The sequence below is a fragment of the Rattus norvegicus genome, chromosome 2, assembly GCF_036323735.1.
Source record: "Rattus norvegicus strain BN/NHsdMcwi chromosome 2, GRCr8, whole genome shotgun sequence".
Taxonomy (NCBI): domain Eukaryota; kingdom Metazoa; phylum Chordata; class Mammalia; order Rodentia; family Muridae; genus Rattus; species Rattus norvegicus.
Window position 1 is genome coordinate 227,837,935 of NC_086020.1, and position 25,873 is coordinate 227,863,807.

The 25,873-nt window shown below is 45.2% G+C and overlaps 1 protein-coding gene across 3 annotated transcripts in view; it reads left to right on the forward strand.

The window, feature by feature from the left end:
* Positions 1 to 1,123: 1,123 nt before the first annotated feature.
* Ppp3ca (protein phosphatase 3 catalytic subunit alpha) overlaps positions 1,124 to 25,873 on the forward strand; it is a 274,503-nt gene continuing 249,753 nt past the window's right edge. Inside the window, exon 1 of one of the 3 annotated variants that reach the window (XM_063281306.1) lies at positions 1,124 to 2,128. In XM_063281306.1, coding sequence (XP_063137376.1) covers positions 1,879 to 2,128 — 250 coding nt within the window. In that variant the 5' untranslated portion in view covers positions 1,124 to 1,878. The remainder of the gene's footprint in view (positions 2,129 to 25,873) is intronic. The other 2 variants (XM_006233363.5, NM_017041.2) reach the window with 2 other exon arrangements.

Below are 25,873 nucleotides of genomic sequence, written 5' to 3' on the forward strand. Positions count from 1 at the left end.
CCTTTTATTGAGCCCACAGTCCAATTCAGGAAATAGGAAAACCCTGATATTGAAGGAATTTGCAAGTAAAACAGGAAGGACAAGGGTGAGAAGTTTATTCAGCTTTCTTCATAATTTCCTTGCTGGTCCTTGGAGTTGTGGTAGGCCAGTGCCCAGAAGACATTCTGAAGAGAAGTCTCTTCCTGAAGCCAGAACTGTTTGAAAGGATCTACCTGGGCCATCAGCATTTCATACTCTGTCCCTTATTTTCTTTCTTAGGAGAGACTGGTGAGAAACTGCAACAGGCTAAGGCCCTACAGTGACTGACTGGAAGGAGCAGGAGGACATTTAGTGTCACCTACCCACACCAATGACTGCTAGCTCCAGTCAACAGGGAAAAGGCGACCTCTCCTGAATCTTTCTGACTCCTCTTATCCCCTAGGGCGTCCAGGGTCACTGAACATAGCCAGGGTCACATAGGCTCCAGTCCGCTGCCATCCTCCTTGGATAGCCAGTCACCGCGTCCCGCAGCGCCCCAAACACACTTTCGCCTCTTCCCTTGAAGTTGTGCACGCGTCCTAACCACCCCAGCAGCAGTAATCCGCATCCACCTAGCCCAGGCAGAGCTGTCTCCCCAAGGTAAGCTGTTTACTCGTCGCCTTCCTTGGCGATCCTCCCTGGACAGCTGCGGCAGCTACAGCAGCTGCGCCGCTTGCCCGGAGCGTCGGGCGCTCCTTCTTTCTCCCTCCTGGGTCTCCGAACTCACTACTGCGGGCCATGCACACACTAGCAGCGGCCGCGACACACCCGGGAGTGTGTGCGGGACCTCGGGAACCCGCAAGCGTGGTGACACGCTGCAGCCCAGTTCCTCCGGGGCCCTACTCCCAGCCCAGCCTCCCTCCTCTCTGCCCACTCCAGTGACACTTGAGCGGCCACAGGGCGGTGGAGGCTGCAGGCCCGCGGGACTGACTGGCACCCCGAAGAAAACAGAGCAGGGGGCGGGGCGGTCACACAGACCACCGCCTTAGCGATGAGGGATGCGCGCCACAGCCAATGAGCTTGCGATGTGCAACGTGGGGCGGGCCCTGAGGCGGACCCCGAGGAGGAGGTGGCCCTGGCGCTGGAGGCGGGGGCGGTGAGGAGGAAGGGGAGGAGGCGGAGGCGGGCGCGGTGGTGGCGGCGGCCGGCGCGGCGGCGAAGGCGAGGTTGTGCCCCGGACTGTGTCCACCGAGCTCAGCGGCTCTTTCCTGTGCGTGGAGAAGCAGCGGCGCCGCGAGGCAGAGGAGGATCGCGGACGAGCGCGGCGGCGGGACGTCTACGGCTGCCGCGGCCCCGGCGGCGCCCGGCGACAATCGGCGTGGGGAAGCTGCGGCGGCCGCAGCGGCAGCCGCCTCTCCACCACCGGGAAGCCGAGGCGCGGCTGGCGGCGCTGACATCCGCGGCCCTGCCTCTCCTCCCTCGCCCCCGGCCCTCCCCATGTGATCGGTCTTAATCCCGACCGTGTGCGCGCGTGGGGGCTCCATTGCGCGGCGCCCGGTGTCGGTGCCGGGGTGGGTGCTCGCGTGCGCTTCTCCTCCCCATCCCCCGCCCCGTCCCCAAGAATAAAAGAAGAACCGGGAGGCGTGCTCAGAAAATAAATAAATAACCAGCACACACGCGCAGCCCGGAGCGAGGCGGCGGGGCTGGTGGCGGCGGAGGAGGAGTGAAGGCGGCGGCGGCGGAGGAGGGACGCGCGGAGCCGGCAGTAACTTTCGAGCCAGCCCAGAGCCCGGAGCTCCAGCCGAGCGGTTTGCAGCGCGGCGGCGGCGGCGCTGAGTGTCTGGCCCGCCGGTGCGGTCGGGGTGTGCAGTCGGACGGGACCAGCAGCGCGTCGCTGTCCCCCCCTCCCGGTGACTGGAGATGTCCGAGCCCAAGGCGATTGATCCCAAGTTGTCGACTACCGACAGGGTGGTGAAAGGTAAGCGCAGCGCCGCGGCGGCCCGGGGTGCACCGAGTGCCGCAGGCGACCGTCCGCCCCTCCCCCGCCCCGGTTGTCCCTCTCCAGCTAGCGCCGGGGACCTTCTAGGATCTCCTGCAAGAGGCGATCCCCTCCTCCGCCGCGCCCTGCCCCCACACCGCCCACCCGGCCCTAATGGGGGCTTTTATTTATGTATGTATTTATTTTTATTTATTTATTTTTGTGGACCGGGGGGCAGCAGTTGGCAAATGGCTGAGTGGCTGGGAGGCGGTGGCGGGGGTGGCGGTGGCGGGAGGGGGCGCCCGGGGTGGGGGTGACTGCTGGCAGGGTGTAGCTGCTGTGACAGAAATAGGAAGTGGGTGGCTGCTCGCAGGCTTGCATGGGATCGGGTTTATGGTTTGCTCTTTGTAGAGGGAGGGGAGGTGATTTATGGCTTTTAAAAAATTAATAGGGCATTTTTATGTGGCCGTGGCTTGCCGCGGACTGGCTCGCCCCGGCACATTGCTCCAGGCGCTCCATTGCAGCAGTTCCCTGGGCGCCCCCTCCCCCTCCGCGGGAAGGGCCTGCACAGGACTCGCGAGAGAGCGGGAGAGCGTGGGGGGAGCCCAGCTCCGGCTGCCGCGCGCCGCGGGGGGGGGGGACCGGGGCCGCGTGGGGGCAGCGCCAGGCGGGGGACGACCGGAGCCCCCGCCGCCGCCCCGGGATTTCCCCGCAGGCCCGGAGCGACGCGAGCGGTGGTGATCCTCTGTCGACCTCCCTTGCCACCCATGGCTGACTGCCGCCGACCTGTCATTGCTCTTAAAGGGTTCCCTGCTGGTGCACACCTCTGGGGTGTGTGTGTGTGTTGGGGGGAGCTCACCATGCTCCCTTCCCCCAAGCTTCTAACACCCCCTTGGTAACAGGCTATTTGGTTGTCTTTATTGCCAGGGATGACTTGTATGTGTACAACTGGCGGAGATGGCTCTGGGTTGCTAGCTAGGTGAAAACCCCGGGGGATGCTTGGGGTTAGGAAGGGGACAACGTGGTTGCCCTTTCTATCCTTTGGAGGGATCCCACCAGTCTCACTGTATTCCAGCGCTGAATGGGGGAGGAGGTGCAGATTCGAAAGGATTAAGTAGTGACACTTATTCTTGGGGTCAATGTTCCCAGCAAAGCTAAGATGGGCACCAGCCTGTGCAGAGCGGGCCTCTGAAACTGGAAGGAGTGATGGGGGCGGTGTGTGTGTGTGTGTGTGTGTGTGTGTGTGTGTGTGTGTGTGTGTGTGTGTGATGAGATCGGAGACGGTATCTTATGCAGCAGAGCCTTTAGCTAGAGTGCAAAGCAATCAAGTCATTTGCTCCAGGAACACTTACGTGAAAGTAACCCGGCGCCCGCCCTAAGACCATGATACATATTCTCAGGAGCTTTAAGAAAGGATACTTGCGCCAGGGGATACTTTTACATTTGCTCCACATTTAAAGTTTTGAGTTGTGTTGTGTTGTGTTGTGTTGTGCTTTGTGTGGGTGTGTGTTATGTTCTCTTTTGTGAGAGAATAAAATATCTTCACTCCTTTTGGTTATATTGGAATCATTCCTACTTCAAAGTAGGATTCATGGAGCCGTCAAAATAGAGAGGGAATAGGGATAGCTCTGTAAAAAAAAAAAAAAAATTGGTGCCAGATCCTGAAGTGCACAACGGTCTTGTGCGGTGATCAGGATCTCCTTAGTGTGTGATATTTAGGCATAGTTCCAAGGCAAAGATACTTTGTTTTCTAAACAAAGTAATAGTTTACAATTCAGACGACACTATGTGCTGGTAGTAAAAAAAAGTCCTGTCACATTTTCTCTTTTAGATGTCAAACGGGGATTTCTAAAGTGTGTATCTCTAAAATGTAGATTTTCATTGTCATTGTCAGCAAGTAAACTGTGTAAAGCTAATTGCTTGATATGTTTACCAGTTAAGAGGCAGAGCCAGCGTCCAACCATTCCATAGCTCTTTTGCCTCATGCTTCAGTGTCGGGTTTTATAAATGACTTCCTCCACTAGTATGTAGGCACATCCATAACTCCAAAATTTTGATTCATGTATTTTTTTCAGAAGTGATATATACCTGTGGGCTGCAGATTCAAAATAGGAAACATTACTGTAATCTTCCACTTGTTTTGATAGGGATTCTACTGGAAGATTTTGTTTATAGAAAAAAAATATTGATGACTCCCGACTTTCAGATGGGCACCCTGCCATTGCTTTGTTTCTCTCATGCTTTCTTGCTCATTTTCTGTCATTGGTTTAAAAGTCCTGACACAGGCTTCCAGACAACATTTTGTCATGCATAAGACTTTCAGGATTAGAATTTTGAGACGATAATCTATTTTGATCCCCTTGAATATTATATCCACATTTAACAAGTGGAAAGGAAGACGTATGCTGAGTGGGAAAAAATCACAGAATTATTTTTCATTTTAAAGTGGACATAGTAGTATGCAGTACACAAAACATTATTTTAGTTCATAGCTTCTGAAACCTTCATGTCAATTGTCTTTCTCGAAGTCATTCCTTAACACAGGAAGCGGCTTATCTTTGATGAGCTCTTGAGGTCCTGTCTCCTCTTATAAAATGTATCAGTAGCTGTACTTGATACCTATAGGAATAGTCAGACCAGTCCTTTGGCATGCAGGGCCTTTTCCTACAGTTATCTTTGTTGCTATGATCTGGCTTTTGCCGGATGACAAATTGCTATTTACAAGTGACTCTGTGCTTGTGGTTTTGTTTATAGTAATAGGACAGCAGCTTTCTGCAGCTCTCTTGATTTGTGTTTCCAGAAGGCAACCTTAGAAAGGTAGGTGGAGTTTTAGCTTCAACACCATGGCAGTGTAGACGCTTGTTGAGTCAGCTACATCATGTACAGAGTCTTTAAACTTCAAGAAGAAATCCTTCAGTTAGATTATTTCCACAGAACAATGACCTCAACTAACGAATCATCTGTTGGTTTATTTGACTGTTCTTAAATTTAAAAACAAATGTAAAAGTTGTTAGAATTCAGAGAAACTGTTTTGGCATTCTGTTTGTTGGGAACCAGGATAATTTGATCCATTTGCTTGTTTGTTTATACATTGGAGCATGCAAACTTTATTTGTTTGTTTTGAGAAAGACTGTATATATGTTGAGGGCTTACTCCAAACTCAAGATCCTCCTGCCTCAGTCTTCAGAGGTGATTTCAGGAGTGCTGCACCATGTCTGACTCACATCATGTTTGAAAGCTACACGGAGAATACTGGAATCAGTACAAGACTGAAGTTAATAGGGTGACTAGCTCTCTTCCGCACCCCCAACATATCCTATTGCCTTCTTTCCTTTGTAGTATGCTCAAGAAATCTATTGACACTTTTGTTTTTGGTTGTTTTTCTCTGTCCTCTCTGTAAGGTTCCATTGGCTGTAAAGTTTGCCCTTTGATAGAAGTATTTGGAGGAGATTAGACTGATGTGTTTGTGGCAGTGCTCTGGCTCTGGATAATTCTTTTCTCATCTTCAAATATTTTATAATGGGCCTTTTACCTTATCCCAAACTGATTATAATAATTGACTTTTCAGAGTCTGGCAGGCTGTCAGAGGGTAGATTCCTGGGAAGAGTCCCGTAGACTGTGCTTGGTTCTCCTCTGTAGATGTTTGCGTTCGGTTTGGGGACGATAGCTGCTGTTGCACACCCTGTCACCTTTGAGCTCTTCATGTAATCAGGTACAGGTAGAGAGATTCTGGGAAGATGTCTAAGATCACAGAAGCAAGAATGCAGGAGTGGACAGACTGTTACTAAGTAACTGATGATGTAAGCCATCAGTGTTTATAGCTGAGGGGCACTGGTGTTTCAGAAAGAAAACAAGAATTTGGCAAATCACTAATGACTGTTGTATTTGCAAAAGGAAACAAAGTGGTGGGGCTATGAAGTAGAGCTCTTTTCAAATTTATTTTACGTACATTTTAATGACTCGATTAATTTGCTACCAGTTGATTGATTTTATTTGTCCGGCCTTCCTTTGGAATATAGTATAATTGATTTAAGTCCATTATCGTTAAACATCAGTATTTGGTGGGTAGAGTTTACATTGGCACTAACTGTTAAGAAAGGCATTTGCTAGGATAGCTGCTACCACAGATGACAGAGTCCTGACATGAATATAGTTGAGCGAATAGCATACACATCGGTGATGCTAACTATCAATTGGGTTGATGTATTCTGTAACATTTACTTTCAGGATTTCTTAAAGAGTAAAGGTAACACAGATGTAACGTTTTCAAAGGTTTGTAAGAAAGGGAGATTTAGGGAAATTCCAATGGCTCTAAATGTTATTAACTTCTAGGAGAAGTAAATACAATGTTGTTGTTTTATAGCACAGAAATGAACCTTTGCTTTAAATAGACACTATTAGATGGCCCATAAAAGGCAACAATCTATCTGCCTTAGAATGTAGTTAATGTGATTTATGCTGATATCGGTGTTAGGTACAAATGTGTCATTTTTGAATCAGTTTATTCTTCCTGACCTGCTTAAAATGATAATTATAGGACCTGAAAGTGTGACTTCTGCTCCGCAGTCGGGTTTGACAGCTGTCATCGGAGGTTTTCCCTGATTTTTCTGTGCCACTGTGTAAAGTTGAAACTAATGATTTGGTCAAATAAAGAATCCCTTTGGAGTGTTGGCCTTGGGAAACGGCATTGTTTAGTTACAGCCTTTAGTGAGTCTAGATGGACGTCCTGAAGGCTTTGTCAGAAAAGGCTGGAACTTGAGGAATTATGAAGGTAGGCAACGAATGACTCAGCAGCAAATTTTTATGATCATGAAAAGATAATTGAGTTCAATTTTCAGCAACTTAATGGGGCAGCAATCACTTGATAGTCAAGAGGGTCGTGCTCAGATCTCGAATTCTTCTGTAATTGTAGGTTATGTGCTTAAACTTACCAGGCAACCTTCTGCTATGGTGTGGGGTAGAAAAAGAACACTGGCGTTTCCTTGGCAGGGGCAGTTCTCCCACTGTGGATGGAGAAGTACAAACGACATGCTATGTGTTTGCGGGTCACTCTGGAATGGTCAGAGCGGGTAATAGTCAAAGCCATCCTACAGTAGCTTGATGTCACGATTCTTTGTAACTAAAGAAATGGAGGCAGAACAGGTGAAAGGGTTCAGGGAGGGGGACGAGAATGAGGGTAAGGGAATGGGTTCTGTGAGTAAGGGGGCTCTTCTTGCTTACAAGTGGACACTTTCTGTTCGATTTAGGGTCTTGGCACCTGTCCTTGCCAGTTTGCTTCCCCATATCACTGGCTGTGTAAAGACGTATTTGTTCTGTTTCTGTATTAGCAGAAAATGGACCCTTCTGCTGATACGTTTTGGAACATGTTATCATCTTACTTGATCTTGCCAGGAGGCTTACTGAAGAAATCCTGGTGATCATGTCTTTCCTTTAAGTTGTGTAACCAGAGATGCAACAGTCTACTGGGCTGAAAAGCACTTTCATCTGGAAGTTCCTGTGGCAAGCCTCTGTCTGAGTCCCTAATAGTGCCACTGGCCAATGCTGCCGTTCTCCACGTTAATTTCTCGAGGAATTTCAGGGAAAGTATCACCAAAGCTATCACTTTTTATTTTTAAAGGCTGTGGCTGTGCAAGGAGAGGGACATGCACTTAGGCTTGTAAGCTCAGCCTTTAGATCTTGTGTTTTGACTGCTCCAGCATTTGTTTTATTTCACTCTGCAGCACTTATACCTTATATATGAAATTATCAGTTGTTTCGTGTTCATATAGCATGCGTTCATAGAGTAGAACATATTTCCTTCCCTGTTTACAGACTCTGAAAGTTTGAAAATCTGATGCACCACCAGCTTGGGGACCCATTCATGCTTCTAGGGTCTGGAATCCATTTTCAGTGTGTGCTAACGTGGCAGAAATCAGTCCTGTCTAAGCAAGTGAATAAATGGTAAAAAAAAAAAGCTCCATTTTTTTTTAAGTTAAAGTCGATATTTTTGAGACCTTCATACCCAATTGTATTGCGATGTGACAATGAACTACCCGGGAACGCAAGGGGCCGGTAGTCAGTGCGTAGGACACAACAGGACAGAACTTGGTGTTTTTTTTCTAAATCCATGCTGTACTCTCATAGTAAAATATACTGCAGCTTGCCTTTCTTCAGACTTTCATTCTGGCTTTCTGTGAACTTTGGTGTCTTGCAACTGGAAGTGCTGAATTTGTCTGCAGAAGAGCACGACCCTTAAGCAGCTATCAGAAATTTCTAGATGCTATCTCCTGATAGTGACACACCACCTCTCTATGGTCATCAATTTCAGACACCGGCCAACATGATGAAACTGGAAGAATTATTGTTGGCCTTTGGAGAGAAAGAGGCGGGTGTGTGTGTGTGTGTGTGTGTGTTTTGGTGTAAATTAAGGAAAATAATTGTTGGGAGCCACCTAGTCGTAAGACACACAGAGATTCTCTTTCCATAGCAACTGTGTTTTCTCAGCTTTTCCTCCTTAGGAGGAATTACTGGTTCTGATTCAAAAGGTGCATTTATTTCTATAGAATAACAGAATGTTCTGGAAGCTGCCGCCCATCAGATCCTAACCTATATCTTAGGTTGCTGCGTGCACTTAGGCGTACATAACAAATATTCCTATTCAGAGTTTTGTTTTGAAAGTTTGGTCAATGCGACCCCTATTATGTACTCAGTAAATACTCCTTGAATGGTTTGACCACTGTGGGGTTTTCATGTGTTGTCTGAAGCTATAAACAGAGACAGATTCTGTTTGTTTTGAATCTTCTCTCCCTTTCAAGTTCCGATTCCTTGTGAATGGTTGTATTTGGTGACTGGAAAATTCCTTCTTCAGCCCACTCAGGAACTGGAGGATGAGAAGCCAGAAAGAAGGTGATGTCGTAGCTGTGCCGAGGGCGGCTTTCTTGTTGGGTCATTTTAATTGCCCATGTCTGAGGAATTTCAAAGTTAATTTTTTTTTTAAATCTGAGATTATGTGTTTGAACTTAAACACTTTATTTTGTAATAAAATACTGATTTTAGCAATCAGTTAAAGCCATCAGTTATTGACATGTTTGGGAAAATACATTATTCATCGGATCGTGGGATTATTAGATGGTTTTTATGTTAATTATTGCCCAGCCTTTGATTTCCTAAGATTATGACCTGATATATTTTGAAAGAAGTCAAAACTAAAATGCAAAACTCAAACCCTCATTTGTGTGCATCTTGATTTATTATTATCTGGTGCGTGCGTGCCTGCGTGTGTGTGTGTGTGTGTGTGTGTGTGTGTGTGTGTGTGTGTGTGTGTGTTAATTTAGAAGTACCATTCTCGCTGTTGTTGCCTCTTGTCATCTTCTGGCCCTGAAATGCCATGGACAGCATCCAGCTGAACGATGTGCGGGCCACGAGAAGTTAAAAACCATGGCACCCACTCTGCTGAGTCCTTGTTTCTGCTGAGTGGGCTCGGAGCCATCTGTTGACATTTGTTTTTAAGTATCTTGTAAGCAATGACATCTTATCAGATTAAATTAAAAGTATAATATGCAGTCTTTTAAAATGACAGAACTCGAGTCAGCATTGGGCTGCTCTTTGCTTTTAACAGAGAAATTGAAACTTTTCTTTCCTTTAAGGATGAAGTCTAGGCTTGTTAGCTTGTTACACACATAGCTAATGTTAACCTCTCCTGGGTGGGCTTCATTCTTGGGATAGGAATAGCTCTTCTGGTCACTCAGTTCCTGCCCTTGGGTCTTCGTTCGCCTCCTGTTCTCTTGCACCCCTCCTCACACCTTCAGCTGAAGTCTAGGGAACCCCTTACTGGCTGGCGGCAGGTTGTGTCAATGGTTTGTTTTCTTGTCTGCCTCTCCTCCTTAGGAAGTGAAAAGCCCTACATCAGTGGTTCTCAACCAGTGTGCTGTGTGATCCCCTTTGAGGGTGTCAATGACCCTTTCACAAGGGATTGTCTGAAACCATTGGAAAAACACAGATACTCACATTACTATTCACAACAATAACGAAATTACAGTTATGGAGTAGCAGCGAAAATGACTTCATGGTTGGGAGTCACCACAGCGTGAAGAACTGGATTAAAGGGGTTGCAGCATCCTGAAGGCTGAGGACCCCTGACCTAGAGAGAGGAAGATTCTGTTCCATTTGTTTTTATAGATTCAGCTCAAGCAGGGAGCGTGCTACACAATAGGACTGTGACCTGTAATTGTTATGTGTATGAATTAATAGAAAAACTGAAATGCATTTCAAGTTCTGAAGTTATGGAGTTCTATTTTGAAGTTTTGTGCAACTTAAGTCGAGGTCAGGTTACGGACATCTGATGATTTCTTGATCATTGAGCCACCTCGGGAGTGCATTTTACTGGTGATTATGCAGTGTTCGTGTTACCTGAGCATCTGTGGTTACTTGCCCAGTGGTCAACATGCAGACATATCCCTGACTGGACCATGGGTGTTGTTTTTAAGTGGATCTCTTTCCGTTACAAGATGCACAGAAGGCTGTGTGCTTTGTTCAGTGCAGGAGCGCTTCCCTAGTGTGCACAAGGCACTGGATTGCATGCCTAGCACTGGGGCTTGGGGAAAGTGTGCAGATGAATTTTCCTCAGTGGTTGGAGGGGAGGTGGGGATTCCTTTTCAATTAGCGATGAGAGTAAGTTGACTACCAGTTGTGAGGCCTTGATCAGGCATCCGTGTACAAATGCAGATTTGTAACTGCAAGTGTACGGATCCAGACATATGTAAGACCTCACACATTTGTATAGGACATGGCTAATACAATACAAATACAGTGGTAGTAGACTTTTGGGACCAGTTTCTGAATAATAGAGGATGCACACAATCCTCCCAGACTGTGCCTCCTTAGTGTCAGAAGAACTGAGCCCTTGAATTCACACCTCCGGGGAGGCCTAAGAAGTGAGGCATCTGCCCTGAATCCCTTTCTCTTGGAACTCTAGCCATCACTCTGCCTTGTGTGCCTCCTTCAAGCCGGTCCACCGGGGCTAGCCAAGCTCCTCTTTCTTTTTGTTGTGCTAAAAACAGATACCCCAGTGTGTCAACTCTGTCTCTCCTCCAGAGAACTACTTTCATTTCAAGGCATTTAAGAGGAAGGGAACTACAGTAGCCTGTGTGAAATATTGTTATTAAGTTATGACTTTATGTGTTCACCAACAGGAAAGGAACCCTTCTGTTGCACCCACTTCTGGTTAGAGCCCTTTTCGTTTGGCTTTGTTCCACAATACCTTTGCCCACATAGCTGTGTAAAACTCGTGAGTGTTTCGGGAGCGCCATGAGGCCGAAAGGATTTTTAGTTGTGAAGGGACCCGAGCGATTTTGAATTCTGATTGAGAAAAGGCTCGGTTGTGCTTTAACCAAAGTCTGCAGTCTCGGGTTACTTACCTCTTTGTGTGTGCGATCACACTCAGATGAGCCAGTGTTTGGAAGCACCAGAGATTTAGGTCACAAATTGAGGGGAAAAAAGGGCCAGGGACATTTAACACAAGAATAGATTATTTTGCAATCTTAGAATAAGCAGGACTTGTTTTGTGTGTAAATGTGAACATGCACACTAAAAAATTTAGTTTGAGTTATGAGATTTTTTTTTTTTTTAATGCTAGAAGTAACCTTGGGACTATAGTTTACCACTGGTTACAGAAACTCACCCAGCTTTTATTTTATTATTTTATTTTATTTTTTATCTCTTAGTCTTATTTAGATCTGGGTCTGTGTCAGGCAAATTGGAATCTGGTGGTTGGAACATGCAGCTGAATTTTAGCTAAAGCGACTGCTAACCTGGAATCCCTGTCAGGCCTTCCTGAGGGATGAGAACAGCGCCATCTCAGGCTCCAATCAAGTGAGAGGGATCTCCCTGCTCCTGCTTCCTTGGGCCTCTTACTCATCCTGCCATCCTGGACATCTCTTCTTACAAGAAATACTTTCTCCCGTCTGCAGTCTGATCCCTCCGAAAATGAATTTGCTGCGTTCCAAAGAGTGCGCTTTGTCTGTTTTCTCCGAGAGAACACATCTCCTAGTAAACACAGCACCCTTGTTCCTCAGGCTCGTTAGGCACGCAGAGTGGTTTCTAGGTCGTTCTGGATATTATCAGCAGGACTTTAAATCCAAGTCAGGCTATTGGAGTCTTTGCAGGTGGAGATTTGAACAAACGTTGATCATGGTCAACCTGCTTTCATTGTCCATCAGCCCTTTCATTTGGGTTCCTCCAGTTTGGTTTGTGGCTTTCCTGGGCCTGCATGCTGACCTTTAAGCTGCCCGAGGCTCAGGAACGTCTTACAGTAGGCTCTGTCCACTGTACCATGTCCTTTGGCTGGCTAAGGATGGCCACTGTCCTGATACTCTAAGCTTTGAAATTCCCTTTCTCTTCTACCAGTCCGCTGCGGCTTTAGGGTGTTTAATACTTAATCCCTGTAAGCAGGAACATCCCAGAACCTAGAAGGTATTTGTTTCTCACCACTGACTTTCTGTAGCCTTCCATTCATAATGGGGGTAAGTGACACAGATGGTCCGATGACAGCACCTTGGAGGTACTGAGCGGGGCGGCGGAAAAGCGGGTCTCTTGGTCAATTTCACAGCACACTACAGTGACAGATTAGCATCCCACTCGAGCAGAGCCACTGTGCCCAACTCAAGGGCTGTGGATAAACAGCTTCAAAGTCAATTCAATTTCATTACCTCGAAGGATTAAATGCGATTTGATAAAACGTTTTCGCCGAGGTTTGAAGCTGGCCATGGGCTCGCAGCTGTGGCATCGGAGAATATTGCCGCATTAACTCTGCTCCCGAGTATTAATTACTACAGATAACGGTGTACACACATCCGTGAGTGTTTCACAAGTGGATTCAATATCCCCATGAGAGGGTGCTCTCGCCCCTGTCCTGACCTGAAAAGATGGAGCCAGAGCTGTGGGGTATTAATGGCGGCGGGCAAGATACGTGGCCTGCAGCCTGCTTGATCTGGTTGTAAATTGGGATGCATTCTAGTAGTGTTCCTGGAAACTATACTTGCATTTTCCTGGACGTGTTTGGATGATTGCAACTCATTAGACTCCGTATTTCATCATGCGAGTGCTCTGGGCAAGTGACTGTCAAGTCCGATGCATCAGAAAGGCCGGGAAAGGCTTGTGCCTACACTGGGAGGGTATACATTTGAGAGGCAGTGTGTACTCAAAATAGAGCTTGGGATATGTGGTGGGAACCTCTGTGGAAATTTCAAAGTTCCTCTCTTTACAACATCACCCAATAACTACTTAACTACTTTGTATCTTCTTCTTCTTCTTCTTCTTCTTCTTCTTCTTCTTCTTCTTCTTCTTCTTCTTCTTCTTCTTCTTCTTCTTCTTCTTCTTCTCTCCCTCTCCCTCTCCCTCTCCCTCTCCCTCTCCCTCTCCCTCTCCCTCTCCCTCTCCCTCTCTCCCTCTCCCTCTCCCTCTCCCTCTCCCTCTCCCTCTCCCTCTCCTCCCTCTCCCTCTCCCTCTCCCTCTCCCTCTCCCTCTCCCTCTCTCTCTCCTTCTCCTTCTCCTCCTCCTTCTTCTTTTTTCTTCCTCCTTCTCCTTCTCCTCCTCCTCCTTCTTTTTTCTTCCTCCTCCTCCTTCTCCTCCTTCTCCTCCTCTTCCTCCTCCTCTTTCTTTTAAAATTAATTTATTTATTATTTCATGTGCATTGGTGTTTAACTCGCATGTGTGTCTATGTGAAGGTGTCAGATCCCCTGGAACTAGAGTTCTAGACAGTTGTGAGCTGCCGTGTAGGTGCTGGGAATAGAACCTGGTCCTCTGGAAGAGCCGAGAGTGCTCTTAACTGCTGAGTCAGTCTCCAGTCACTGATGGACTTCTGTGATCAGTTACAGTTTAAGACAACCTGGGTATTTTGAAATAAAAACTTTCAGATATGATATTAAAACATAATTTAGTGAACCAAATAAATTTTCTGCACTTTGATAGTTCCCGATACCCAGAAAGTATCCCATGCCTCGGGGACTCACCTTTTATAAATTTCACTCAGATTTTTAGACTGCCTTTTCCCCATTCCCCTAAAGATACATTTCGTGTGGTAGATTACCAGGCTGAACCTGTTGAATGTATAAATGACTGTTGATCACTTATCAAAATGTATTTGGCTCCTTTTTGCTTTTGTAGGCACGGGACATTTAATGCCCACCTGAAGTAGCTTTACGCTGTGTTCTGGGCCACCTTAAACTGGGCAGTTTGTGATGGTTAATGTCCAGTGTGGAAAACAAAAGTCAATTTTACACGACAAAGTAGTAGCAATTACTCTTCTGGCCAAAGGTGCCCTGCAGTGTGGGAGCACAGGAGAGAGTGATGGGCTCTCTCCAGAGGCTGTGCTTCTGTTTTTAGTGAAAAGGAACCAATCTTAATTTTCTTGGCTGTTTCAAGTGACACTGAGCTTATTTAAATTATGTGGACCTCAGTGTGGAGTGTGTGTGTGTGTGTGTGTGTGTGTGTGTGTGTGTGTGTGTGTGTCTATGTGCGCGCACACATGTGCATGTGTGCCCAAGGAGGCCAGAGGCTTAGAATTTGCTGGAGAAGGAGCTATTGGTGCTGAGAACTGAATTGGAGTCCCCTTAACCTTCTCTGTAGCCTTGGTATCGTAGAGTAAAGATGGTTTTTAGGGGATTGGAAATGGGGTGATGGGAGTTTTTAGGGGACTGGAAATGGGGTGATGGGAGTTTCATAACTGGAATTCTGCAGTTATTCCTATTGTGATGCATACATGATAAACCATAACTGTGGGCTATTGAAGATAGAGCTGACCTTAAAATCAACTAGGTCAGTTATTTAAAAAGAGCTCTTTAGTTAGGGGTAATAGTGGATGCCTTTGATTCCAGTGTTTGAGAGGCAGAGGCAAGCAGATCCCTGTAAGTTTGAGTCTAGCCTGGTCTATAGAGATAGTTCCGGGGTAGCCAAAGCTAGGCAGTGAGACCCATTTCTAAACAAACAGACAAACAAGCAAATAAAACTAAAAAAAAAAAAGTGATTCCTGTAAGATGAGTAAGAGGCCACCTACCTTACCATCCTTGGGAGAGGCCTCAGTTCACTTCTGGATAAATCTGGAACTCAGCCCCACATTCTCTATATGTCACTGCAAGTCCATGGCAGGAAGCCACGTGTCCATGTTGAAGTCATTTTTTCTTCTCGAAAGAAGTGACAGTGCTAAGTGTGCAAGTTTGAGACAAGGAGAGAAAAATTACATGTAGCAATGCCAAGCCTGGTGCCTGTTCAGAAAGAGCCTTTGGGATGTGGTAGACACCGTTGCCTGAGTAGACAGCTCCTTTGAAAGCCAAGCTTTCTACTAATAGAAGGGCTTTGCATTGGGTATGTGTTTCCTTGTATCTTGCTCACCAGTCTCTTGGTAGTTTGGGTGCCTGTGCCCTTACAGAGAGGCAGTTCATATTGGTCTTAAAGGCTTCCCATAGTCCAGATTCTGTTCTCTTTGAACAGATGGGCTGTTTGCTCCGTGCATTTACTCCTCTGTTTTGTTTGCAGCTCCTCTTGACCAAGTCCTACACGTCAGTATTCTTGTATTTCTTTGCTCAACCCTCCGGGCTGTCTTGCTTCTTTCGAGTCATAGGGCTGATGACTGCTTGTAGACTGATGACTAGCATGTCTATATTTACAACCTGTTTTTTTTCCCTCCCTCTGGAATGATTTCTCAACCCCTATGACAGTTGCTATGCATGGGTGTGGTGCAAATAAAGTGGGGGATCTGTTTGGTGTTTCCTGCCCTGGTAATGTTGCCATCATTAATCCATCCAATCAAACACATCACTCAGTAGTTCAGACCTTTTAAATACGTCTACCCTGTTGCAGCAACCCTCCAACAACAGTCTCTGCTTTCAGTCTGAATTAATTTCAGTCTACATTAATTTTCTCATATGATGTCTAGAGTGATTTCTCTTTTCAAAACTTGAACAGATTATACCGGCTCAGGTGGTTCAAGGTAGTCTTGAACTGGACGTGTAACTGAGGATGGGTTTGAACTTTTGTCTTCCTCCCTCCACCTCCCTAGTGTTGGGATTATGGGCTTCCTCTGCCATGCTCAGGTTATGGGATGTTGGAGACCGAACCCAAGGTTTCGTGATTGCCAGACAAGCAGGGTATCAGCCGAACTAAGTCAGTGCTCTGTCCATTAGTTATTGATCTTTGTTTTACTCGTATTTGACCCTTATGAATATCTGAAGTCTGAACCTATTTATTGTAAAGCACTTGCTAATTCATACTGAAATCTTGTCACCACTTCATTGGAGTTTCAGTTCCTGGCTGCAGAAGAGAGAATCTTTATTCAGGGATGTGTTGAGAATGTCAGAGTTCTATATGATCAAAGTTGTTTGAAACATAGTAATTGACCTTTAATTATAAGAAAAATCTGGCTCTGGGTCTTGGCTTCTATCACTGAGCTGCAGTCACAGCCTGTTTTGTCTCACTGGGTTGCCCAGGCTGGTCTTGAAAACACCATCCCCATACTTCACCCACCATCACAACCTTGAGGCACCAGTGCTGAGGTTGAAATAAACTTAAATCCAAACTAGACTTCCATGCGCGCCTGGGACTCCTTAGCTTTTCTCTATGAACCTCTGCACCTTGTAGCCCCAGCTGCGGGCTGTCTGCCCTGCACATACACAGTGTAACACCGATGTTTGAGATGTGTTTTCCCCTCCTGCAGTGCAAAATTTTGGGGTTTCTCTTACACGCTCCTCCTCCCAACTGACTCCTAAGATGCTTAAAATATAATTCCGCCCTCTTTTCACCCCTTCAATCAAATTGGAGGAGGTATTCATATGTGTATAAATTCATCAATATCACAGAAATGGTGATACTGCCTTTTTTTTCACGATCATACTTTTAATTTATGTAGTCCAAATCAAATTATATTATGTAATAACTTTGATTTACCATCTTATCCTGTCTCAATGAAATTTTCACGTGGTAAATTTATAAGCCAGGTAGGCCATCTTTGCTGTAGACTTTGTAACTTCTATATAATTCTAAGCACAGCATTTAATAAACCCAGTTGAATTTGACCATGCTAAACTAACCCATTTCTCTTATTCATTTAATATTTTTGTTATAATTCGTGAGTAGATTTATCTGAGAGTTACCTAAGCCAGACTACCAAATTAGTTCCCACAAGAAACACATCCTCAGACTCCTATTGGAGGTTCTGCACGTAGAATATTGGAAAAAATGGGGTTGGGTTAAGAAGCAACTTGTAGGTTCTATTTGAAAAGAGAGAGAGAGAAGGGAGGAAGGGAGAGGGAATGAGGCAGAGAGAGAGGGAGAGAGGAGAAACAGACACTTTAAAAACTGAAACAAGAAAAAATGGAGGTGCTTGGGTAGTCATCCTTCTGGTAGTTTACCTAATTGGTATCTTTTTCTTTATCACAGCTTTGAAAAGATACTTTAAACAATATCTAGGGAGATGGCTCAGTTAGTAAAGCGCCTGCAGTACAAACTTGAGGACCTGGGCTCTCATCCTGACCACCAGGTAAAAGCCAGATGTAGCAAACTACTCTGTACATAACCTCCATATTGGACGGGACCTCAGAGACCATGTAACTGAATAGAGTAGCTGCAGGTTCGGTGAGAGAGCTTGTCTCAAAACACAAAGCGGAGAATGAAGTCGAGAACGAGTGAGGAAGACAAAAGGACATTGTTCTCTGGTTTCCACATGCGTGTGTACAGGTGCGCTCTGCACACTCGAATGCTCATCTGATCACAAGACCCTGTATGCATACCCCTTCCACACACATCAAGTCCAGGGACTTCATTCTGCATGTTATAGTGATGGCGGAGGTCAGGGAAATGGGTTTCCCAGGAACACTGGGTGGAGAATGTTTCTCATTGGCAAGTAATATGCACTATATTATTTAACCTTTACCTTGGGGGAGAAGACGTTATTCCTTTGTAGGCCCCCTTGTCTCTTCACAGTCTCCAGCTCAAAGTAATCCAGTGACCCATGAAGTGACTTTGTACTCTCTGAGCTTTTATTTTCAAATCACTAAGGTCATTCGAAATCTGCCTTTCCAGAGGATGGGTTCATTCCTAAGTACCTCTGTAGTGAGTGGGTCCTTGAGTGCCTGTTTATTAGTGATGACTCCTGAAGCTTATAGATGAATTTGTTTTGAGGCAGGCTCTCCATTGAAACAGCGATGCTTGCATATTTGTAGCTGTGTGTTCATGAATGTTGTTGTCTCCGGAGTCCCACTCAGGGCATTGGATCCCTTAGAACTAGATTTCCAAACAGTTGTGAGCCTCCCATGGTGGTGGCTGAGTCTTCTGCAGAAGTAGGACCCTCACGTAATTCTTCAGCCCTGACACAAGATCTCTACACTCCGGGATCTACATGGCTGTGTGTCTGCAAATGACCTAGAACTTCTGATCCTCCTCTCTATTTCCGTGGTGCCGGGACTGGGGCACAAGTCAGCACACCAGGTTTATCTAGCTCTGGGATGAATCCTAGGGCTTTCTGCTCGCTGACTCTTTACTGAGCTCACCCCACTCCCACCCACACCTCCCCTAACAAGGACTTGTTTTTATATAAAGTTCCATTGCTGCTGAAATTATATGTATTTTTAGTGGGAGGGGGCAGTAAGATGGGGGTGTGGCTATTTTTCTCCATTTTGGAAATATCTAAAGCCCATGAAGAAAGAATACCATTGGAGTGTAAGTGAGGCCTTACCGATTTGAAACATCGAGGTCGTGCTTTCTATGAGATACTCAGAGGAGACAATTTTCTTGGGTCTTGAGTTTTCTCCTGTTGCTGAGAACTGAACAATGAATCCACTGCTAGTTACTTCACAGAGCTGGCTTTCACTGTGGGGCCTTCGCTGTCTTAAATTCATTTCTGTATTTCTGTCACTAAAGCAAAGAAAGGAAGCCGCACAGAGCCAAAGTGAAAGCCACTTCAAGGAGATGTCACCTGAAACATTCTGAGGAGGGAGTCATGTGGTTTCATTGTAGCATTTTTAGATGCAAATGTGAACTGTTTTGAGATCAGGAAGTTTCATTTACTACCTTCAGGATTCTGTGACCTGCTAAGTACCAGCCAGGTTGCACTTTCAGACTTCACATCTAACCTTTGTTGAAGACTAGGGGGAGGGCGACTGTCCTGCGCTCGGAATGCTTCATCCAAACTAGGCAGTTGGAGAAACTTGGTTCTTGAGCCCCCAACTGATAACTGTTTCTGATTTAGCTGAAGCTGTTTTGAGTGTTGTTGGGAAAGCCCATGGTTGCAGTGGTGGAAGGTCACAGGCCTAAGAGAAGATGTTCACACTCCTTGTGTCAGTCCTCAGGTCTGTGCCTTCAGATAGCTCAGTTTGTTACTGGGTCTCTTACTCTTCCTGGCTTCATGATGAGTAATTCTGCATGTGGGGAAATGTGTTCCCTGCTGGGTTCTGCCTGGGGTCATGCTTTCTTTTCCTCATTTTGCTCCCTGCGGGATGTGCTTGGTGATCTTAGACTTCATTATGACTTATGTTTTGATTGTTTATAAAAGTATTTGTTAACTTACAGAACACAACTTTTGGATATCTTGAGTTCTTAAGTAGGAGTGCAACTGGAGTGTTTTATTGACAATTCTGGTTTTGTTAACTAGGATTTACTGAAATGTGAGACCTTCATGGCTTGAAAAAAAACAAAAACAAAAACAAAATATACATTGCACTTTTCCTGCTCAGTACTACCTGCTTAGTACTAAAGTCAGGTCTTTCTTGTAATAAACCTTTTCATGTAAGGGTAGCAATTATCCAGTTTTTATCATTGCATGCGAGAATACTTTTACTATATCGTGCATATCAGGTAAGTGTGAATCAACCTAGGAATATTTCAGAGAACCACTGACTACACACTCCAGTGGATCTACTTATGAACAAGGTGAGAACATATATGAGAGACATTTGGGTGCCTTTTCCAAAAATGTGAATTTAATTCCTAGTGTAAGAGCAAATTTTAAAGTAGGAGATTAGAGGCAGATGTGTCTCTGTAAATTCAAGTCTAACCATAAGGACTGACAAAGCTACATATACTGTGAGGCCGCGTGTCAAGAAAAGGGGCAGGGTTTTGGGACAAGACTCTGTGGTTGAGCACTTGTCAAGTAAAGTGGGAGATGAACATAAAGGACACCCCTCTCCAGAGACCTCTAGTAAATGCTGTGGGCAAACGTATATCACAATTTTGCTTTATTCCCACCCAGCTTGATAGGGTAGTGTCTTTGTACTACACAAGAAGTTTTTCTGATTGGAGAGAGGCATGCCTGTGTCTCACTCCGTTACCATATTGGGTTAGAGTCCGTTGGAGTGAGCAGAAGTACCACTTCGTATCCCACTCTTTATGTATGTCACGGGGAGATAAAGCCAGCATCGATGGAAGGGGTGGGCAACATAGGGAGAGAGGAGAGGAGGGAGAGAGAAGGATTAAGGGACAGAGAGGGAGAGGGGAGACCTGTGCTTGTAATTGTTGAACCCAGGACCTGTTAGGCAGGCGGCCATTGGAGATGAGGGCCATTGGCCCTCACTGGGGCCTTGCCATCCCAATCCTCCTGCCTCAGCCCTTTGACTACAGGACCACTGGTGTGTAGTGGGCCTGAGTGTTATTTTTACTGATCTTTCCTCTTTTACTAAACAGTGAATTATAGGACAGGGTAAGATTTTGTCCTTTACAGTGTTTCCCACTGTGAGGTTTGGTGAATGGTGGGGTTCACAGTTCCACAGTGATGGAATTATCAACACTAATGTATATTTTTAAATGATTATGTAATTATGCTGCAGAGGATGATGGTACCATCTGTTCTTACCTGAACTGCTGTCCTATGAAGAGAGTTCCAGAAGATTATTTGGTCTATGTCTAGGTGTCCTCAGCTACTCAGAGATTTTGTCCAGTGCCACTTATAGACACAGTGTGCTGTATCTGTGTCGTCTTATCCACCCAGCCCTTCATGTTATGCGACCACAGCCTCTTTTACGCATGTATCCCGGGGCAGAGCACTCTGGGATTCCTGAGTGCTCCTTGTTGCTCTTTCCAATAGTCTAGTCTTGAACCTTAGCGCTGACAATGCTCACTTTCAGGAGACACCCATTTCTCTTTCCGTTTTCCCCTCTTTTGCTCTCATTGCTGTGGATTAGACTCAGTGGATTAAAGTTTAGATGATGACTTGACTGCTTCGGTGTCAGATGGTCTCCCAAGAGTCAGTTCCTTCATCCCTGAGGTAGTTCTGTGAGGTGGGTGAGATGCAAATCCCTTCGGAAGTTTGAATCAAGTAAGTTAGTGTTTGTTCATAACTACAAGGCCAAGGGGCAATAAAGCCGGAGTTCAAAGCCAGAACTGGACCCTGCTTTCAAGGATTTTGAGGTGGCCCCCTGGACTTACAAGGCAGAGTAATTATGATTTTTCTACATTGCTTTTATTTCTTTGAAGAAGATTTTAAAGCAGACCCTGCACATTGTATTACCGAATGCATAGACTGCGGTTATGAGACTCCTGTTTCCCTCCATCGAAAAGCTGGAGAATGTGCCCTGACATGCATAATAAAGGAACAGAAGACAGTTTTCTAGAAAGGTGGTTAGATATCTGTTGTCAGTCTCGGTAAGTCACTCCTTATTTGGTAATTGATTAGTAAAATTCAGATGAAATTATGAACAGAAAGTACTGTCCCTGGGCTAGGAGCGATCGCTCACTCACAGTGTGTATTGGTTCATTCATTTACGGTAGACCTAAATTCTAAAATCATGTTTCCGGGGGCTAAACTGCTTATAAAATTTTATCTGTTTTACATAAAAATGAATTACTGTACACTGTCTTGAACTGGGGAATCTTTTCCACACCATCCCTTTTGGATGAGCATCCTTAGAGACAGTCTCTCCCTTGAAGCCTTTAGAGGCAGGTTAGTGAAAATGGCTGTAGATTGGGTAGGCTAAGGAATTGTTCTCTTTGACTTCTCATATGGTGGAAGAGTGAGCAGTCTGTCTGGGGTTGATCCCACACAAGTCCTGTCTTCATCGAATCACCTAGAAGATGAACATTCCCACATGCGAGTTTCAAGGAGACATAATTCAGATCATAGCAAAAGTGATTTGCATGCATTTTGGCACCAACTCTGATATCTATTTTTTGTGGGCATGATTAGGCATGTTTTTGCTGGCGCAGAAAAATGTACTCTGTGAAGAAAGTGACGACTATTTACTTAACATTTAACCAGAAAGCCCAAGCATGTTCAACCGAGCTCATTTGATAAGGTCTGAAGTATCGAAGGGCAAATGAACGAAGACTGTTTTCAGTCTTAATAGGAGGGAAAGCACTAACCTTCTGCAGGGGGTAGGACTCTAAATGGTCCTTGTAGTTGAGACATCCTCTGTTGCAACAAGCCAACTTCTGGCCAGCTCGTCTTTCCTCTTTCTTCACAGCCTTACTGTTGAAACACCTTTCTTTAGTCACTTGCTTTGTCATTTGTCTTTCTCTGCAGGTTTATCTCATTTCGGTGTAAATCAATCCTTCTCCCTCTTGGGGTTGAAGCTCCCTTGGTACAGGGCTGTTTTCCTTTTGATACTCTCAGGTTAGAGGCCAGTTCACTGCTTCTTAGTGTGCTTAGTGTGGATCCCTCCTGTTGTGCCAGAAGGTAGCAAATGAATCCTGCTTTGGGGACCTAAGATGAAAGTTATACACTAACCGTGCATTGCTACACAGAAGTGAGAGCTTATTCTCAGCTGATGGCTGTTTTGGTCTATGGAAAGATTTTGATGCCTCAGGGCAAGAATTGCTTTGCTTGTTTATTGATACAACAATGCACTCTAGGTAACACCCACCACTGAATTGGCCTTGTATTTGTTTCTTCAGATAAATGTACGTGGTTTCTGAACCATGGCTTTAAAAAGAATGCCATCACTACTACCAATAATAACAACATAACGTCTCTAGTTCCTTGTCCTGTCCTTTACTTTTATTCCAGAATTAAAGATACTTGATAAAAAATTAGATATTAGATAAAAATAATCATCTATGGACAAATTTACAGGACAATCTGCTGTGCTGGATTTCATCTGTATCGTCTATAAATTATGGGTAAGACGCATAGTTCTGGGTCACATAGATGGTCGGGCATCATGTCAATTGCATTCTGATGAGTCATTTGACCAAAAATAATACAAATCTTCCTTGTCACGTGAGTGAAGATAAACAGGCACGCACAGCCACTCGTGTGGCTCTCTACCCTTATTGGGGTTACAGCCAGCCAGGGTTTTTCCATGTTGGAATACAGAGACCCGCCAAAGCCTCAAGCTTAGTGTGCAAGCCAGGGAGGTCCGTCTGAGTATTCCAGTCAAGACATTTGGTGGCTGTGATAATCTGCTTCAAAATACGTTCTTCCTTAATCACATAATATCTTGACTGCGTTGAATTAAATAAGCAGATGATTGTATTTCAGATGGGTGACTTATCGGGAATGCTACCTCTGGGGTCTACTTTATGACCCTCAGTAGGCTGTTTGTATTTAATATAGGTTCGTTTTTTTTTTTTTTTTAAACTTAACCCTTTAATGCTTATGCAGTCTTCAGTAATTGATGCCATCTCACTTTTTATAAATCTTCCTATAAATAACCTGAAATGATTCGGAACTCAAGCTTTTTTTTTTCAAGCTCAATTTTTTTTCCTCTTTTAAAATGCTGTTTGCTTAAAGGGATGGAGTACCATTGGGAACTACTCGTCAATTTCTTACCATCATCTAACCCGCTACCCATTTAGCATTGATGTTTTGGATATCCATTAGGTACTTTGCTTATCACTGCGGCTGAGTCCGGGAAACGTCCTAGATGAGGAGAGGCCTATTTTGACTTCCATTTTAGTACATGCTGCTGGCGAAGGCAAAGCAGCAGGCGCTGCCTTCAGCAGTGGGAACATATGGTAGAACTCCATACATTGTGGCTGGGCCAGGAAGGAGGGAGTACTAGATTGAGTCAGTGATGGGTATAACCTTCAGAGATCCCTAAGAATGACCTTCTTTCATGACCTAAGCTCTACAACACCGAAGTTGCCTAGCTTCCAAGCTAAGCTTCGTTGGTTAGGGACCATGTCCTCTAACACAGCAGCCTGTGAGGAACAGTGCACATCAATGATGTCAGGTTGTAAAGTAGTATGTATGTTTTGGTTTCTTGTGTTAAGTAACCTGACCTGTGCTGTGAATATTTTGGATACTTTTGTAAAGGAGTTGCTTATAGGACTTGGGGTTCTAGAAACTTAGTTGGAATTAAGGAATACTAGCACATGCTTTTGTGTGGGAGGCAAAACTAAACTGGTCATTTCTACTAATCTGTAGCTTTTCACGGTGTCAGGGCAGACAGGCCAAAATAAGATAGATTGAAGGCCCCTTTTATCTTTATACTTTTCCTTTTCTAAATTAGCATAAAGGTATGAGATGTTACCATGACACCTTTGAACAATGATGTTTTAGCATGTTCTCTCACCTCAAACCTTCATCACTCTGTTACAACCACCACCCACCACCACCATCACCATTACCATCACCACCACCACCACCACTCATCATCACCACCACCACCACCATCACCATTATTATCACCACCACCACTACCACCACCACCACCACCACCACCATCACCATTATTACCATCACCACCACCACCACCACCACCACCACCACTTACCACCACCACCATTACCATGACCACCTAGGTGCTGAGGAAGAAAACATGTTTTTTAGTTCATGTTCCTAGTTCCCTAAGGTTAGAGGACCCTGAGCATGAAGCAGTGTCAAAATTAGACACTGCTTTCGTATGTTTTCATGGTCAACAGTGATGTTGGCAGGGATACATGGAGGATTAAGATTACCTCTCCAGGTGGGGCAGAGAGAGCTGGGTAGTTTTGTTCCCTTTGTCTTCTGTTGAAAATTCATGATGCACCTTCCTGGGAACATGCCCTGGGGCTCGCACTAAGCCCCAACCCTTAAAGGTTCTACACCTTCCAGGGTTAGCACCCTGGTTTAAGAAGTCTCTTCTCATATGAACACAGGTCAGGAGGCAGTTAAACCTCATCTAGACTGTAGCCGTCACTATCCAGATGCTACTTGTTGACACTCCAAATGATACAGAGAGGATTTTTCGATGATGTCATGTCTACGTTTAATTTCAAACCTTGTATTTTAATCCTGATCTTTAGAAATCTATGTAAATCTTAAAGTATAGTAGAATAGACGAAACAATACTAAATGCAACTAGATGGAGAGAATTTAAACACTGTGAGGATGTTTAGCATTCAAGGTTATGTAGAGGTAAGACAATCCACTGACCTGGTAAATTTTTAGAAATATACAAAGTGGATGGAAAAGTTATATATTTTGATTATGGATTTAAGTGCAGGAAAATGCATTATTTACGGATTTTAGGGCTGTGGTGTGTGTGTGTGTGTGTGTGTGTGTGTGTGTGTGTGTGCGCGCGCGCATACATATGTCTACCTGTGTATTGGTGAGTTTAAGCTATACCACTTTGTGTTCATGGCTGTTGTGTGCTTCCACCCACCCACCCAGAAACTCTTTGGATTCTCAAATGAAACACACACACACACACACACACACACACACACACACACACACACACACACACCAGTTAATTTTTAAAATGCCTTGGCTATCTCAAAGTCTGGGCGCTCCTAAACTTTCCCCTGCTACCCCAGCCCCAACTTGGGCAGTGGGCAGTGGCCACCTACCCGAAATGTCACCTGGCTGGCTGGCTTAACCTCCTGTCACTCCTGCATCCATCCCATCCCCTTCCCTGAGTCCCATCCTGCACAACTCTAAGGGTCCCACTCTGTTGTCCTTTGCCCAGCCATTGGCTGCTGGCATCTTTATTGATCGATCAAAAACCAACTGGGGCAAGGACCTTCAGCGTTTGGACATGCGGATTCCTGATTGGA